Source organism: Panonychus citri, unplaced genomic scaffold, assembly GCF_014898815.1.
Source record: "Panonychus citri isolate SS breed McGregor unplaced genomic scaffold, ASM1489881v1 Contig00141, whole genome shotgun sequence".
Taxonomy (NCBI): Eukaryota; Metazoa; Arthropoda; class Arachnida; order Trombidiformes; family Tetranychidae; genus Panonychus; species Panonychus citri.
The window spans coordinates 1,242,030-1,260,364 of NW_026515546.1; the positions used below are offsets into that span (position 1 = coordinate 1,242,030).

General features: G+C 32.3%; 4 protein-coding genes across 5 annotated transcripts; all 4 read left to right on the plus strand.

Moving 5' to 3' along the window:
- Window positions 1-71: 71 nt before the first annotated feature.
- Window positions 72-5,565, plus strand: LOC128395122 (son of sevenless homolog 2-like). Its single transcript, XM_053355523.1, has 3 exons — window positions 72-326; window positions 649-4,714; window positions 4,976-5,565. The coding sequence occupies exons 1-2, from the start codon at window positions 216-218 to the stop codon at window positions 4,693-4,695; spliced, it is 4,158 nt and encodes a 1,385-aa protein (XP_053211498.1). The 5' UTR covers window positions 72-215; the 3' UTR covers window positions 4,696-4,714; window positions 4,976-5,565.
- A 532-nt stretch (window positions 5,566-6,097) lies between these two features.
- Window positions 6,098-9,987, plus strand: LOC128395123 (putative acyl-CoA synthetase YngI). 2 transcript variants are annotated; one of them, XM_053355524.1, is made up of 13 exons: window positions 6,098-6,666; window positions 6,831-6,931; window positions 7,017-7,124; window positions 7,231-7,487; window positions 7,561-7,722; window positions 7,791-7,977; window positions 8,042-8,188; window positions 8,259-8,366; window positions 8,443-8,577; window positions 8,653-8,752; window positions 8,820-8,961; window positions 9,027-9,140; window positions 9,209-9,987. In XM_053355524.1, exons 1-13 carry the CDS (start codon window positions 6,533-6,535, stop codon window positions 9,338-9,340), a joined length of 1,827 nt encoding a protein of 608 aa, XP_053211499.1. In that variant the 5' UTR covers window positions 6,098-6,532; the 3' UTR covers window positions 9,341-9,987. The 2 variants fall into 2 exon arrangements, with proteins under 2 accessions (XP_053211499.1, XP_053211500.1); XM_053355525.1 differs by lacking the exon at window positions 8,042-8,188.
- A 978-nt stretch (window positions 9,988-10,965) lies between these two features.
- Window positions 10,966-13,108, plus strand: LOC128395838 (uncharacterized). The gene is made up of 2 exons (XM_053356324.1): window positions 10,966-10,986; window positions 11,372-13,108. The coding sequence occupies exons 1-2, from the start codon at window positions 10,966-10,968 to the stop codon at window positions 13,106-13,108; spliced, it is 1,758 nt and encodes a 585-aa protein (XP_053212299.1).
- Window positions 13,109-15,760: 2,652 nt separating this feature from the next.
- LOC128395648 (uncharacterized) lies at window positions 15,761-18,015 on the plus strand. Its single transcript, XM_053356109.1, has one exon. The coding sequence runs from the start codon at window positions 16,129-16,131 to the stop codon at window positions 17,905-17,907; it is 1,779 nt and encodes a 592-aa protein (XP_053212084.1). The 5' UTR covers window positions 15,761-16,128; the 3' UTR covers window positions 17,908-18,015.
- Window positions 18,016-18,335: the final 320 nt, after the last annotated feature.

Here is an 18,335-nt window from a genome sequence, read left to right on the forward strand (position 1 = left end):
GTTGAACATGCGACCGCTCGAGGGCAGCACTTGGATCCTGCTCAGTCTAAGACCGTAAAGGTCCCTCCTTATAGAGAAATGAAATGTTTGTGTTTAAATGATGAATTCAATGTTTTCATTTTAATGAATCAATTGAATGAATTTTTGGTCTCGTCTAATTGTAGAAATTGTTGAGTGTTAATTACAATTAGCAATTATTATTATTGATCATTTTGATGGGTCATCATTCTCATCATTCTCATCTGCTTGGTCAAATTAATTATGATTTTGAAGATGATGCTAATAAACTCAAATGGAATAATCTATTTGTTAATAGTTTAAAGGAGGTAAGTTATCATTTTTTTCTTTTCTACTTTACTCTTGTTAGTCTTTCTGTCTCTTTCTCTTTTACCTCCCTCTCTCTTTCTCTCTTGCTTTTTTTCTCTCTCTCTCTCTTCTTACTTTCCAATATACATGTATTTCTCTCTTTCTCTCTAAATGATTCTGTCCACGGAAAAAATTTCACACATTTTCCTTACTCTTACTGATTGCAATCTTTTTCTTTCTTTCTCTCTCTTAATTCCATTTTCTTAAATTCTCTTGTCTAATATTCTCTCTCTTTCTATCTTTCTTTTTTTCTTTCTTTCTCTTTCTCTTGTTTTCTAACAGATTTTATTCTCAGTTCATCCTGAATTGGATGCTGCAGATGAAGCTTTATTCTTCATCGAATCATTAATATTTAAGCTTCTACGACTGTTAATCAGTAACAGTCCTCGGAATGTGCAAGAGTTGGAAGAAAATGTACTCAAATTGTTTCCTTCTCCTATCGAGAAATGGGCCACTATTAAAGCTCAAAATGTTCTACAGGAATGTTATGATGTGCAATGTAATCCAAATTCAACGCCTTCATCATCATCTACAACAAGTGGTGGTAAAAAGAAAAAATTACTTCTGGTCAATATTCCCAATAATAACAATAACAATATCAACAACAATCGTGATCCCTTAGGTAATTGTCCCCTTAAAACTAAACACAGCATTGAAAAGATGCACGATCTATTATCAAAGGAAGTCTTCCCTTATCGGATTGAGATGCCATTGACCATTTATCTTTGCAGTTTGGTTGAATATATTGCAGCTGATGTACTCAAATTGGCTGGAAATTATGTTAAAAATATTCGTCATAATTTTATTAATGCACAAGATGTTAAAATTGCCATTAACGCGGACAAAGTGCTTATTGATCTGCTTTATGGTGAAGAAGATGATTATGAAAGTAAAGAAATGTCAAATTTGGGTATAATATGGGAAGAAAGTGCCGAAGATGGTACAGATGATGAAGGTGTTTCATATGATATTGTGGCAAAAGAATTGATTCATGAGGAGAAACAATTCCTACGAGATTTAAATCTGATAATCAAAGTTTTCCGTGAACCATTTATCAAATTATTACAAAATTCACCTTCATCATTGCCAAATACACCAACCTCACCAACAAGTCAAGAGGAGAAACCATTAATTAACGATAAAGATATTGATGATATTTTCTCCAATATAATTGATATTTACGAGTTTAGTGTTAACTTTCTTGGGCTTGTTGAAGATGCCATGGAAATGAATGGTGGTGAAAACTCTGAGACCATTGGTATTGGAATGTGTTTCGAGGAGATGGCAGAAAACGTTGAATTTGAAGTATTTGAAAGATATACACTTGATATGCTGCGACAAGAAGATAATTCAATTGAACCGGTGCCCAAACTGCGATTGGTTTCATTATTACGTCAACAGTCAATATTTAACGTTCTGGACACTGCTGGACACAAGTTTATCCTTTCCGCCAAGTACATTTTACCCAAATTATTATTATGTCCAGTTATTCATTGTCTTCACTATTTTGATTATATGAGACTATTAATGAGCTTGGCAACAACGGAAGCAGATAAAGAAAGTTTCAAACAAACGGAGGGCTGCCTAACACCCTTACAAAAGCAGATCAATGAGGCAACACGTAATCGTAATTTAAAAATATACGAAGGTTATTTACGTTTAAATCGAAGTAATCAGCGAACAAAAAACAAGCGTAACATTTTAAATAAGAAAATAATGGACCTGAAACGTTGTATCGAAGGATTTGATTTATCTAGTCTTGGTTGCAATGAATTTATAATCGATGGTTATCTTCAGAAAGTTCGTAAAAATGAGCGTAAAACCCTTGGTCGACATGAGAGTAAACTTTTCTGCAGTGAACGTTTCTGTTTCCTATTTGATTCCGTTTTATTGGCCTGTAAACCGATTGCCAAGGAGAATCAAGATTCCGTTCAAAGATATCGTTTAAAGGAAAAATTTTTCATCTGTAAAATTGAGATTGTTGAATCGGATCTTGATCCATGTGCATTTGAAATTGTCTCATCTGCATCTAAAACAAATAATTTTGATTCTAATCGTGGTTCCATTTTTTTAACCAAAAGCCTTGAAGAGAAAGATATTTGGATATCAAATCTATTATTACTCTCAAGGAAAACCATTCTTGAACGTACACTTGATTCAATATTAGCTGAAGAGGATAAAAAAAATCCATTACGACTTCCATCACCCAAGGATTACATATTTGCAGAAAAAGATACCGATAGTAATATTATTTTTGAAACTAGTTGTAATAATAAGATGTCCATTAAGGGTGCCACACTTAATAAGCTAATTGAAAGATTAACTTACCATCAGCCAACGGATACAATGTTTGGTAAAACTTTTCTAACAACTTACCGATCATTTTGCTCTCCCCAGCAATTATTAACCCTTCTAATACAACGGTTTGATATTCCGTTGGACGTTATGGACAGGGAAGGATGGTCACGAAATGAGGTGAAAAAGTTTAAAAAGGAATACCTTGAACCGGTTCAATTTCGTGTAATTAATGTAATTAAACAATGGATTGATGCTCATTTTTACGATTTTGAGAGAGATGATCAGCTACTTGAATCTTTACGATCATTTTTAAAGGAGAAAGTATCAAAGGAGAAAAGTAATGTTGTCAAATGGGTTCAAACATTATCCAATATGATCTCAAGGAAGCAACAGAAACAATCGAACAAAAATTCTGAGAATAAAATTCTATCTGAAGTACCACCACCAATTGAATACTGGCTGGCCAATGGGAAAGAAAATAATGACTACGAATTAAGTATAATGACCATTCATCCATTGGAATTTGCAAGACAATTAACTTTATACGAGTTTGATCTTTATTGTGCTGTCCAACCCTCCGAGTTAATTGGATTAAAATGGATTAAAGAGGGTAAAGAAATTAATAGTGCCAATCTGTTGAAAATAAGTCGACATTCAAATAATTTTACCTATTGGTTGGAAAAGGAGATCGTTGAAACGGTCAATTTTGAGGAAAGGGTTGCCCTTATGAGCCGAATTATTGAGATCATGCAAGTTCTTTCCGATTTGAACAATTTCTCTGGAATCATTGAGATCATGTCAGCCCTTGAATCGGCTCATGTTCACCGTTTGGAACATACTCTTAATGCTCTTCACCCAAAGCATAAAAGATTAATCGACGAGATGAGAGATTTAAGTACCGATCATTATAGAAAATATTGTGAAAGATTACGATCAATTAATCCACCCTGTGTACCATTCTTTGGATTATATCAAACGCAAATATTACACTTTGAAGAAGGTAACAATGATTATATCGATGAATCAAAGGGATTGATCAATTTTAACAAGAGAAGGAAAATCGCCGAGATAACAGCTGAGATTCAGGGTTATCAGAATCAACCATATTGTCTTTTAGTTTGTCCAGAGATTCGAGAATTTTTTGAAAGTCTCAATCCAATTGAAGAAGGTAAAAGTGAGAAAGAGTTTAATGATTACCTTTACGAGCAATCACTTCTAATTGAACCTCGAGGATCAAAACAGCCAACCAAAGGTATTCGAAGATGGCCTCATCTTCCTACCCTTAAATCACCAGGTATTAAACCATCATCATCAATTTCTCATAATGCACCTCATCCAACCTCTCTACCAACATCAACAAGTATGGCCAATCATCCACAAAGTACATCTTCATCTAATCCAACCTCACCAACCCTAATATCACCGAAAACACCACCATCAACAACTTCCGATACTTCGGTTTTTGCAAATGTGATCATTGGAAATTTACCTACACCAGCACCAACACCACCACCAATCATTTCATCTTCAACGATCACACCACCACCAATACCACCAAGAACTCGTAATTTTCACCAAAGGACAAACTCAGAGTCTTCGGTTACAAGTGCAACCGTTTCACCAACAGCAACCACACCTTTAACCCCATTTTCATTTAATTTTGCATTACCCAATGTACCACCACCACCACCACCACCTCCACCACCTCCCCGAGTGCCAAGACCTAATTCAATTCAACAACAACAACAACAACAACAACAACAACAACAACCTCATCTATCATCAAATTCACTTTCATCTCCATCTTATGACCATCAAACTCCACCACCACTTCCACCTCGGGGAATCACATCTTCATTATCTTCATCAAATTTTGGTCGAACTACTCTTCCCAGGAGAAACTCTACCGATACCCAACCTCATGATAATGTTTCCAATCCATTTCACCGGCGTAATTCATCCTCATCTTCATCAACACACCCCAATGTTCAACCTCAATTGCCTCCTAAAACTTATCGAGCCAAAAGATGAAATTGAGCACTTTGTCAAGGTAAATTGTCAACATCGAGGAGGAAAATATAATCACAATTTCCTGAGACTTTTACACTTTGATCTTTCCATGTTTTGTTTTTCTAACTGTTGTTGATTTACATTCTAACACTTTAATTACTAACTTCCATAAATGTTTAATCAACATGGACTTTGATTAGTTAATAAGTTTGGAAAATGTCACACTTGATACGTTGATTCAGCTCTTAATTGCTATCACTAATTTTTCCTCTCTCTCTCTTTTATATTTCTATTGTTACAGTTCCAGTCTCATTTTCATCCATTTTTACAACGTTGATTTGATAAAGGATCTGGATATTGTTGTGTTTTCCCATCTTAATTAATCGAGATTCCATCCTTTTATTTTTTATGTCGATAAAACAAATTTAACCTCGCATTTCATAAACACACACAACCACCATTGAGGACAAAATTATTTGACACTCATCTCGAGATGTTGCTGATCCTCATCGCCATCTAAATCCATAATCAATCATCATCATCACCTATCCATAGATTCACATTTTTGTTATTAATTCAGAAGAAGATGAGACCTCACAATAGAATCAACTGAATCTCTCTCTCTCTCTCTCTCTCTCTCTTTCTGTTCTAAATCAGCACAAAGAAAATTGACCAGTCCATCTTAATAACAACGAACACACGGTGACCACGATGAAAACAACAACGGCCATTTCGATGAAGAAGAAAAAACAATGATGATTGAGCTCAAAAAACGTTGATCAAATTGATCTTTATATTCACGAATGTATTAAAGTGTACAGACAAACCGATAAACAACAAGAAAAAAAAACCAAAACAAAACAGAAATCAATAAAAAACAAATCAATTAAACATTCAAATGATGTCAACATGTGAATGAAAAGAAGATTAAAAAGAAGCAAATTTCGGTCAAAGGTTAACCAAAAATAAGAAAGAAAGATGAACGTCAGTCCAGTCAAAATTCGGGCAAAAAGTAACCTGTTGGATGGATAATGTTAGAATGATGATCCTCTTTTCCTATTCCGTTGACCCATTTTGAAAAGAAAGTGGCCTTAGACCCAACCTTTTTCATCTTCCATTTACCTGCCATTTACCTTTACTTTCTTGTTATTATTGTTATGCCTTCGTATTGTTATCATCTCCTTGGTCTTTCTCTCCCAATGTAACCATTAATTGCTCATTAATTGCTTATTAGTTGCTCATTAATTGTGCTTCTTTCCAATTGATTGTTTTACTTGATGTACTTTCTTGTTGATTTTTTCAAATAATCAATTCTTGAAATCGTTGTTATTTTTACCCAACAGTTAAAGTGAAAATAGCGTTCATCTTGATTAGATTTACAATCTAACAAGGTAAACCAGTTGATTCATTAATCATTGTGAGTATAACTTGGATTAATTACATAACAAGAATTCATTTAATTGTGGAAAACATCATTTGTTATCATCAAGAGGAACTTTGATCAGCATTTAACAGTCATTTTCATCATCTTCTTCTTCTTGTCTTCCATCATCAATTCAGTTCATCATTAGAATCTATTTGCTTGTCCAACCTTCCATTTTTGCTCCCATTTTTATTTCTCTCTCTCTCTTTTTCAGCTTATTTTCTACTAGACATCATCATCATCATCCTCATTATCATCATCATACAAAATAACAACAACAACAACATTGGATTAATTTAATTTGTTTCCTTTGAAAGTTAAGTAATTCTGATTGACAAGTTGATCTAAACGCTAAAGTGTCAACCAACAAATTAGATATTGAAATCGTTTGTATTTAGTTTTTTTTCACAACCTCAACAATTAAACCTACAAACAATGAATCGTGGTAATTGTTTAATCAAATTTGGTTTCAATATTATAAATCACCAATCATCAAGATCGCTCTGGATAACAAGTTGCTCATTAAATCAACAACAACAACAAACTAATTTGGGTGATTATGATTTACCGTAAGTTGAATTTACCTTATTGACAATTGTTGTAGTTACAATAACGATTTGATTATATCTTCCTCTTTCTCTCTATAACAATTAACTTTAATCACTTGAACGTTTAATTGTGTATTTACAATCATTTCCTTTTCCTTTTCATCTATCAATCTATTTCTCCATAGACCTTTCGTTCATCCAAGTTTATCATATGCTCAGGGACGAAGTACCAAACCTTTCACCTTGGAAACTTTATCACAATTACTTGACGAAAGAGCTTCTAAAGGTAAATTTTACAAACAATTAACTTACATTAAATTTAATCGAAAATTAACTTAATCAATTCTCTGTTTGGATGTCATTCAATTCAGGTGGAAATCGGATAATTTATACTTCACATCATGAAAATAAATTTCTATCAACTTCCATGTTAAGAGATGGAGCTCATAGACTTGCATTGATACTCCATCATGAATTGGGTAAGAAACTTGGCAATTTACTTATTAAATTTTCCTTATTCATGATCAAGGGCAACAATTGAATCCATTAATTGTCAATCAATTCTCATCATCTCTCTTCCAATAGGAATCAACAAAGGAGACATGATTGGTATATGGTCATTAAATATCACCAATTGGGTTCTAATTAAATTTGCTGCTGATTATTTGGGAGCTGTTCTTGTAACAATTAACCCATATTACAAGACTGATGAACTTGCCTATTTAATTGACAAATCAAAGTGTAAAATATTATTTTTACCTGGTGAAAATTCAACCCAATTAGATTATAACAATTTCACTGAAATCGTTCAAAGTAATAGTTTTAAAGCTCAAGTTTCACAGGTAAATTAGACGTTTCTTATTATTATGATTACAGTGAAACAATTAACCGGCTAAACAATTGATCTATTGATAGACACAATTAAGACACTTGTTTTTCATTGATGGAACCCGGAAGCAAGACAAATATGGCGATTATTCAGTTTTTACCTTTGATGATTTTCCTGAATCTAAAGTTTATCAACCAATTGATACTAATCATGATCCCGATCAACCTTCATGTCTAATGTTTACATCTGTAAGTTTTACAACTCAACTGAATTGAAATGAACTTTCTAATTGTAAACAATTGATTGTCATTAACAGGGAACCACTGGTAAACCTAAAGGAGCACTTTTATCATCATTTGCAATGATTAACGATTGTGATTTTGCCTCTGATCGTCTTGGTATATTTGATGGCGATGAAAAGATTTGTTGTCCATTACCTTTTTTTCATTCATTTGCTTTTACTCATGCATTGGTCACCTCAGTTGTCCGAGATACTCCTATCGGTAATTTAATTGTTATTCTATCATTAACTGATTGATTTAATTGTTGTTCCTTGTTCACAATTAGTTATCAATGGTTACAGATTTGATGTGAAAACTGTAGCTGAAGCAATTAAGCAACATAACTGTTCAACTTTACTTTGTACACCAACGATGGCCATTGATTTATTGAGCTATTTGGACGCGACTAAGATACGATTAGACTCATTGAAAAGTAAATTGTTGTTGTTGTTGTTTACTAAACCAGTTAACAATTAACTAATTGTTTGATTTTTATGATTCAGAATTTTGTTTAGGAGGAGCTCTATCCGATCCTGGAGTAATCCGAAAGATTAAAAGTAAAATACCTTCAGTTTCAACGGTTCTAAATGGTTATGGATCAACTGAATTAAGTAATTCTATTAATCAACCTTATGGTTCTCATTAATTAGTAGTAATTAACTTTTTCTATGATTGATAACAATTAAGGTCCTGCTGTTACATTAGCAAGTTGGAATGACGATGAAAAGTTAATTGAATCAACTGTTGGTCGCCCATTGCCTTACACTGAAGTTAAAATTGTTGATCCAATTACAAATAAATTAGTTAAACACAATGAGAAAGGTAATCGAATCTTAATCTAACAATTAATTAGTGTTACAATTAACTGTTAATTTGTTACTACTTTTAACAATTAAGGTGAAATAAGGACCAGAGGGTTTAATGTTATGCTTGAATATTTTAACGATGAACAAAAAACTAAGGAAACAATTACTCCTTCTGGATGGTATCTAACAGGGTATGATTAAGTTAATTAGTTGATTAATTTGACGATTAACTAATTGTTAAGTGAATTGTTAAAACAGTGATTTGGGTCAAATGGATGAAAATGGTTTTCTCAAAATCGTTGGACGAATCAAGGAATTGATTATTCGTGGTGGTGAAAACATTTATCCACAAGAAGTTGAAAATATCTTAATGAGCCATCCCAAGATAATTGAAGCTCATGTAAGATGATTAACTAATTGTTGAAGTAATTAAATTAATTGTTTCCTGTTTGATTGTTTCTCTAGGTTTTTGGTATACCTGATGAACGATATGGTGAAGAGATTTGCTCTTGGGTTACAATTGATCAAACGGAGCCAAAATTAACAACCAAAGAGATTAGAGATTTTCTCAAATCTAAAGTAAATTAACTAATTAGTTAACTAATTAATCATTCTAACTATTAATTTATCTCTTTCTTTAATTACAGTTAACTTATTTCAAAGTACCAAGGCATATATCAATTGTGAAAGATTTCCCAATGACATCAACTTTCAAAGTATCCAAATTAATTATGAGGGAAAAGACCATTGAATTAATGAAACAATCAACCAACAATTAACTGAATACCGTATATACATAATAATCTGACTGATTGATCAATTAAGGACTAATCAACACAATTAAATTACCTAATTGTAAACAAAATATGAGCTCGTTTGATTAGACTAAAATTATTACAACTTGACCAACAACAACAATTAACTGGTCAATTTTTAAATCAATGAAAAGTTAATTATGTTAATATTATTATTGGATTGAACAATTAACTGTTTCATTATAATTATAAATATATTTTAATACTTAATTTGATTTTTAAATAAACTTTTCCAATCTTCTTGATCAACAATTAAGAGGTAAACAAATTGTTTAATTAATCAATGAACACTAAAAGATAATCAATCAAGTTGATTAAACTACGAAAAATTTACTGTCAAATGTAAATTTGTTAAGAACGATGATTTAGAATTGATTGTTAATCATTAATTGATTACTATTAAAACTTGAGAGGGTTAATTGTCATCAAGTTAACATGTGATCATATAAATATCGTACTGATCATAATGGTTAATCACTTAATTGTCATTTGATTAACCACTTCTAACATTAGTTTTTTATTAATTTCCTTGTAGTTTATTTGGTAAACTTGTACTTAACCATTTTAATTGTGATTAACTTAATATATTAACACAACAATCAAAAATTGAACCAATCAATATTTTTTTATTATTATTATTGTAGTGATTACAATCAAGTTATATTACCAATAGGATGATTAATCGATAGCAGCTAATTGCTTGTAAATTATCAATAGATAATCAAAGATAAAATCAACAATTAACTTATCAGACAATCTTAAAGTTGTTAATAATTAACTAAACAATAATAAGCAATTTGATTGAATTTGATTGAATTAAATATTGTTAAGTAATCGATTCATAAATCATGAAATGATTACTAAATTGCCAATGTGATTTAGACATAGACATGATTAGTAAATTGTGATTGTTAAATTGTTGTTTACCTTGAAAAAAAAAATTTGTCAATTAATTGTCATTAATTTAATCAGGTATTCTCATTGTTAGTGCTAAGAAATGAAAAGTTTTACGTCACAATCAACCAATTTAATCAACAACAATTTAAGAGGAAACCCCAGCAATCTAATAATCTGTATATTTAATCAAAAAGTTACACCTTATCAGTCAATAGTTAATTGTAATCAAATTAACATCTCTAATCAATTTGATCAATTTGATAATAGTAATAAAGAAAATACAATTCAATTTGATTTGATTAGTATAATTAATAATTTTTCATTTGCCTTCAGGTTAATTCATCACTTAATTATCAAACTACTCTTGTGAATTTATATAAACAATTTAAGTAATCATCCTGACGAGGAAGTTAATTGTCATATGATTAGTACGTTGGAGTTGAAAATCAACTTTCACTATTTAGTTTCTAGTATTAAATGAGTTAAAGTTAATTGTCAGAGTTTTGGGTTATTAAATCAAATCTAATTGTGACGAAATTGACAGAGTTTCATATTGTAATTAATTATAATTGCTAATAGAAACAATTTATAATTGTTATTAACACTCATGGTTAATCACATTGAGTCTGCATGATTACCTGAGCCATTACTTTATAATTTAATCATGTTGGTTAATCATAACAATTGCAACCATGATCATGATTAAAGTGATGGTGTCGCTTTAATCAACCTCTTATTGTCCTCCCTCTTAAATTGCCAATGTATTAATTGTAATCATTTTCATTCCGATCCAACAATCAACCAAATCATAACCAACAGTCAACGACAACAATCAACAATCAACAACCACTAATCACTAATCACATCATCGTTTTTAATCAATGTTAATCTCCATTGAATAATCTGAGTAATTAAAAAAAAATGCTTTTCAATTTGTTTCAATCATCATCATCACCATCGCCATCAACAATTAACATTACAACAATTCATGGAGTTGCAAACAATTTATCATCATCAAAATTAACTAATGATAAACTTATTCCAAACTCAATTAAAACCAATATTGTTCAATTATCAATTCTTGTTGATAAAATTGAGTTAATTGCTCCAACATATGATAGACCAGGTTATAAGAAAGCCAATGGTTTTCGTACAATAATTAAAGTAATTAACAAATTTGTACCAATATTGGTTAAATTGACATCTCTTGATTGTCCAGAAAATGTTCAACAATTGATTAATGAAACAAATCAACGATCATCAACATCACCGAGCAATTATGTCAACTCAATCAACGGAGTTTTAACAATTCTCATTGAATTGTGTAATTTAACAATTGATTGTCATCAAAATTGGTCCATAATTAAAGACCCTAAAGAAAAGTATCTTTGGCTTCAACGGACTTATCGTTATACTTACGAAAAACTGGCCAACGAACTGATAGATTACTGGACGTACCACGAACTATTCTGGTACGAATCATCGATTCGTGATTATCTTTCGTATACAATTAGTGCTTTCACCACTTTATCTAAGCCCCCGGTCTCTTTATTGTCTCTATTATGTCGACGAGAACGCGGCTCACGAATGACCTCAATCGCTTGGAAAGGTGATCCCTTTTTCCAGACAACGGTGATAAATTTACTCGACAATCCAATAGTCGATAATATCAACAAACTTTTCTTCAAATTTTCCGGAATCAGTTTGAGAAATATCAAAATCCCTCGTCAGAAAGATTGGATTATCCCTTTTGATGGTAATCCAGTGGTTCATCGTGACACTCTTGATCAACCACCAACGGAATCATTTGTTACATGTGATCAAATTAAATTACGTTTATATCAAGTGGACAATTTACCACCCAATGGAACTGTTATCATCCATATTCAGGGTGGTGGTTTCATGGTTGATGCTCATGCAGTTCATGCAAGTTATATTAAATCGTGGTTACCCCAACTATCTGGAGCAATTGTGGTCAATATTGATTACAGTTTAAGTGTCCGTTATCCCGTTGCTCTACAAGAAATTGTCGATTCCATCCTTTGGTTAGTCAGTCCAAACAATATTACCGAAATCGCTACGACCCTACAGTTTATACCCGATAATTTAATTATCCTTGGTGATTCTTGCGGTGGTTATTTGGGTTTGGCTGCTTGTGCCGTTCTCCGAGATATCAAAGATCTTGCCCCAGGTCAAATTACCGTTTTCCCTTCGTCGTTAGTTTGTTTATCTCCGGTCATGGCTCCAGTTAATCTCAACTATTCACCTTCTTTACTATTGTCAATGCTTGACCCTTTTCTATGTCCAACTCTTAATCTTCAAGTTTTATCTCTTTATTCAACTGGTATTACCTTGGATTCTGAATGTCAATCGACTATCGATCTATCTGCAACTGTGACGATGTCATCATCATCTTCTTCTTCATCTTCAGAATCTTCATCACCGATTATCGGCTATGTGAAAGAGTCTCTTTGGTTTACTTTGGGTCGATGTCTATTTGGTCGGGATGTTTGCTGGTTCGATTGTGATCCGATTACCTTTGAGAAAAGATTGAACAAATTGACCGATAAACTTTTCCATCCTTACATTTCATTATTAACTTCTTACGATTTAAATCGACTAACTGACCATTTAAAGGTTCACCTGGTCACCTCTGATCTTGATGTTCAACTGGACAGTGCACTTGAATTCGAAAGAGTTTGGAAAGGTTCACTGACCATCGATATTGTTGATGATCTTCCTCACGGTTTCTATGCTTTCTCAATGCTTTCCAAAACCGCCAAAGATGGTGCACAAATTTGTCTCGACCGGTTGAAACAGTCAATCAATCGTTAATCTAATTGAATGATTACAATTTCAATTCACTTGCTAATCTTAATCCTTTTCCTTTTTTTTTCACTACACCCAAAAGTCAATCCAATTTAGAAATTGACTCCTATTTCCAATCATTATCATCATAATTTACTGATCAATCTATTAATTGTCTGGCTGCTCAAATTTACTTTTAGTCAGACAGATAATATAATATTAATTTGATTGATTCTATTCAATTTTCTTCAATTATTATTCAATCTTTTGTTACATAATGAAAATTATCTCTCAATTCAATTGAATACAAGACGAGTTTAAAATTACTTCAATTTACTAATAATAATCTTTTAATTATCTCCGACTATGAATTGACGTCAATCAATAATCACCAGAATCACAACTGATAATCAAGCATAAGAATCAATCTAAATGATAAAGTTGATTTCCTTGAGAATTTTTTCAAAATTCGCGCTTTAAAATTGGAATAACAAAAAAGTCCCTATGGAAGATAAATATTATTTATAGTGAGAATATTTTTCTTTGAGTGACCAAGAATCTAAAAAGAAAAACAATTAAATTACCCTGATAGTTACAGAAGCGACACTAATTGTTGAATTTGTTGGTTAACAATAGTTTATATGAAGTGTTTTGGTTAATTCAACTCGAAACTCGAACTTGTTATTAGAACCAAATAAACGATGAATTGTTTTCAGGAAACTTTCCTTCGGTGTGCAGCAGATCATTATGGTTTTGATGCCGATTTTGACTTTGTTTTGGTTACATTGGATGATTTGTTAATTCCAGATACAAGTAGATCACCAATGACCTCAAAACTTGGCGACAAAACGGAAGATGACGGCGAAGAAGAGAAGGAAAGAATTTCCCATTATTCTCAGGCCATAAAATTCTATCGGGAACATATTCGAAATAGAAAATTCCAGCCGAAAACTAAACATAAATGGTCACATTATTATCCAAATGGTCCAAATTATTGCGAAAAAGTGACCGAAACCATGAGCCAAATTTTCATTTCATCGTTGATTAAAAATTATCTTGGACACATTGACTACGAATTTGCTGAAAATGTTTTACTTGCCTTCCAAGGGGACAAAGAGCAACCGATAGCCAGTGTCCAGTCTATGGTTAAACATTATGTTGACTGTCGGATATTCACACCAAGTTTTTATACTCTAAATGACGCTAACATCTTCCAACAGCGATTCCTTTTATGTGCAGTTAAACACTACGAAATTGAGTACAATTGTTACACCGAAGGATCAAAATACGATTCTGAACATCGTTTCGAGTATATCAAGTTCCTCGATTACCTTGTTTCGACATTCAATAAGTTGGCCTTGAACGAAGAGGAAGAATTCACTGGTCAATGGATAAAATTTCAATACGATTTGACCATTTTACTTCGAGATAATCGTATTCGAAAACGGAATCTGAGTAAATGCAAAAAGATTTACTATCCACGTGAAGTAGTGACAAAAATGGACAAAACTTTTATCGATTCGTTTTCGACTGCAATGAAAATCGACTACAAATTTTGCTGTAAAGTTTTAGACCATTTTCATGGTAAACAAGGTTTGAAATCGACGGAGGAAGATGTTAAACTCACGATAAAATATTTACATGAGAATAAGAAAGGTGAACATCCCCTCGCAAAGGCCAATATCTTTCAACGGAACTTCCTAGCACTAACTTCATGTTATTTTCGCGATAAAAATGACTTCGATATTATCAATGGACTTGTCGATAATGATTATATAGTCAACACCTTCAATGGATTAAAGATCAATGATGATCAACAGTTTGCTCCAGAATTGATTATCGAAGCATATGAATCGACTATTGGTAAGCTTGGGGCTTGGTTCTTGTTGGAACAACATTCTCAGGAAACTATCGAAAAAATGGAAAATATATTCATCGAAAACACTAAAAAGCATTTCTGTCAAAATATCGATATTAAATTCACCGCTAATATAATAACTTCATTTCGAGATGTTCAGAAAAGTCTTTACCATCTTCCATCACCTCCTCAATCTCCCATAAACGACACTTTGGACAATGAGGACTCATTTTTTTACCTTCGTGATGTTGAAAATCTCTCGAACTGATTATCATCTTTATCGGGCCTAAATGTGAGCCATCGTCATTCAATCTCCATGTAATGAATGAAAATCTGCTGAACATTTTGCCACAATATCGAGATTCAATTCATCCTTTATTCAGAAAAGTTCAATCCTGATTTCGTTCTTGGTGACAAAACAAAATGTCTGCTAATTATTTTACTCTCGTAGCATTTAACCAACAATGAATTCAACTTAAACAATTATCATATCATTTCAATCGTATGTCAAGCAATTAAATAAATTGAATATTTTTTTTTGCAATCAATCAATCAACACAAAAAACAATACCTTCAAAAAATAATCATAATTTAATCAATTCAACTAAACTAAAATATATTCGTACAATTTTGATAAAAATCACAATCGCAATCAACTGTTGCAATTAATTTCCAAATAAAATGAGCAATAAATTGTTTACATTTTCATTTCAAATTTCACACCAAAAGCAAAATGGAAAGATAATTAATCTTTGATTGTAATCAATGTTTTCCTTCAATCTTTAATTGATGATAATGTTACTCCTGTTAATTAACGACAATTATAACCTCGTGCTTACCTAATTAAGATTGAATCTTCATCCATAATCAGTTTTTACTGTTGATCATCAAGCTTCATTTTCAATCTATTAATAATATTAACCATTTGATGACAACAACAACAACAACAACAATTAATGTTTCTATTTTGTAATTAAATAATCATTTCAATTGCGATACATTTGAAATCTTAACTAACCTGATTTTCTGGTTACAATTTGTTTCTACAGGTAAATCATCAGCTGATCAGCTGATCAATTTTACTTTTTATCAACAAAAATCAAAATTTTCCTATTTCTGTGATTATTGTGATTCTATGGTGACTTTATTCATAATTATCTTCACAATTAAATTAATTGCTTGGGTTTAGATGGATCTTGATGAATTTCTGATTAAATTAAAATCATCCAATGAATCAAATAAACATGGAAATTTGATTAATTCACTTGAAAGATTATCCAGTTTATGTGAAACCTTAACTCGATTGGCACCTCAACATGATTGGAAAGATTTACCTTATAATGGATTTAGAAGTCTAATCAAATTGTGTAATCTATTTACAATTAACGTTCTAAGAGTTAAATGTAATCCACTAATTGTCAATAATGATCAAGAATCTTTGATCAACACTATCAAACTTTTAATCGCAATGACAGAGCGAGCAGTTGATTATCATCGAGATGGTCAAGAGCCGGACGAAGGTTTCAAATGTGATAAAGTAGTGAAAACTTTTCGTGACCTTAGGCAACATTTTGACGAAATCGAACCTTACCTTAAATCGTATTGGGCCGATAATGCGCTGTTCTGGATGACCCCAGATTCCCGTTGGGTACCATATTATTTCTCGTTGGTCTACTCATTGGTCCATCGATTTCCGAAATCATTGTTGGCCTCAGTTTCTAACACTGAGTACGCCAATATAATGACCTTTTCAACCTGGAAGGCTACACTTTTTTTCCCGATCAATTTGGCAAATTATGTTGATAACTTTATAACTCGAACCTACAGTGGCCTCAGATTCATGGTATCCGATGTTGAGTATCGTGAGTTTATGGTACCAAGACAGTCAAAATGGATCATAAATGATGATGGAAGTCGAATATCATCTTCACCGGAAGATGATGACAAATTCATGAGGGAAAAAAAAGAAACTGTTCTTTGTCATCTGATGCGATATAAACCTCATCAACCCTCCGGCGATGTTATCATTCATGCTCAAGGCGGTGGATTAGTTGTTGATGCTCGACAATTACACGAGGAGTACCTACGTGATTGGGTACAACAATTGGACGGTTCAACGATAATTAACATTGCTTACAGTCGATTCGTTAGGTATCCGTTTGCCCTTCAAGAAATTCTTGACGTTTTCCTTTGGTTAACCAGCGGCGATGATCAAGTTGATAAAATGATTGGATTTAAACCAAAACGGATAATCTGCCTTGGCGATTCTGCCGGAGCTTATCTGCTTTTCTCCTTGTGTTTGGTTGCTCGTGATATTCAATTAATCTCCCCAATGGACATAAAAACCTTCCCGAAAGCACTGGTCGCCTTTAGTCCGATTCTTTCCTCAGCAAGTTCCAAAATTTTCCCCTCCTTTCTACTCTCATATATTGACCCTTTTCTCTGTCCATCTTTACTACTCCATTGTTTCTCACTATATGGATCGGGTGTGATCTTTGACTCCGATTGTATTGACCTGGAAAATGTCAACACCAACTATCAATCGTCCAGTAAACCAATCAACTGGTCAACTTGGTTAACCGATAAATATACAATGTCAACCTCGAGTTTTAAAAACTTTTATAATACCTGGTTAAAGAAGGGTAAAAGTTGGTACGATTGTGATAACGAAACATTTGAAGAAAGGGTCAACCAAATGGCCTCAAGAATAACGATTCCCTACATATCACCCGTGGTCTCATATGATTTGGAGACAATTAAAGATTTAGAATTATATTTAATTTCAACTGAATTTGATCCACTTTTGGATACCAATATTGAACTTGCCAAAAAATGGAAAGGTAAACTGACCCTCGACGTGATTGACCAAATGGCCCACGGATTTAGTGCCTATTATTCATTAAGTAATTCCTGTTACCAGGCATCTAAATTGTGCCTTCAAAGATTAAAAGAATCAGTTTCATCATGAACAATTATCTTCTTCTTATTCTTGTAAACATATAAATAATAAAAAATTTTGTATTTTCATTGAAATTTCATTTTTAATTCCTGAATAATAATAACCCAACAAGCACAATTATTAATATATCATGAAAATGTATTTATACCTGTAAAGGTAAGGAGGGAAGGAGAGATTACTTAATATTCATCTTGAACAGGGTGAAATTTTTACATGGTACATTTTGTTCATTATTACTGAAATCACCATGAAAAAAAATTAATCAACGATTGGAAACAAATCAAGGATGTTACTCTGTTGACGGACATAATTAAAGGTATGACTGCTCATCTCTTCTGGATGATTAACTTGATTATTTTGTTATGAAGGATTGACAAGCATTCAGAATTCATCAGAACTTTTTTGAAGAAGAAAAAAGAAAAAAAAACATTGATGGA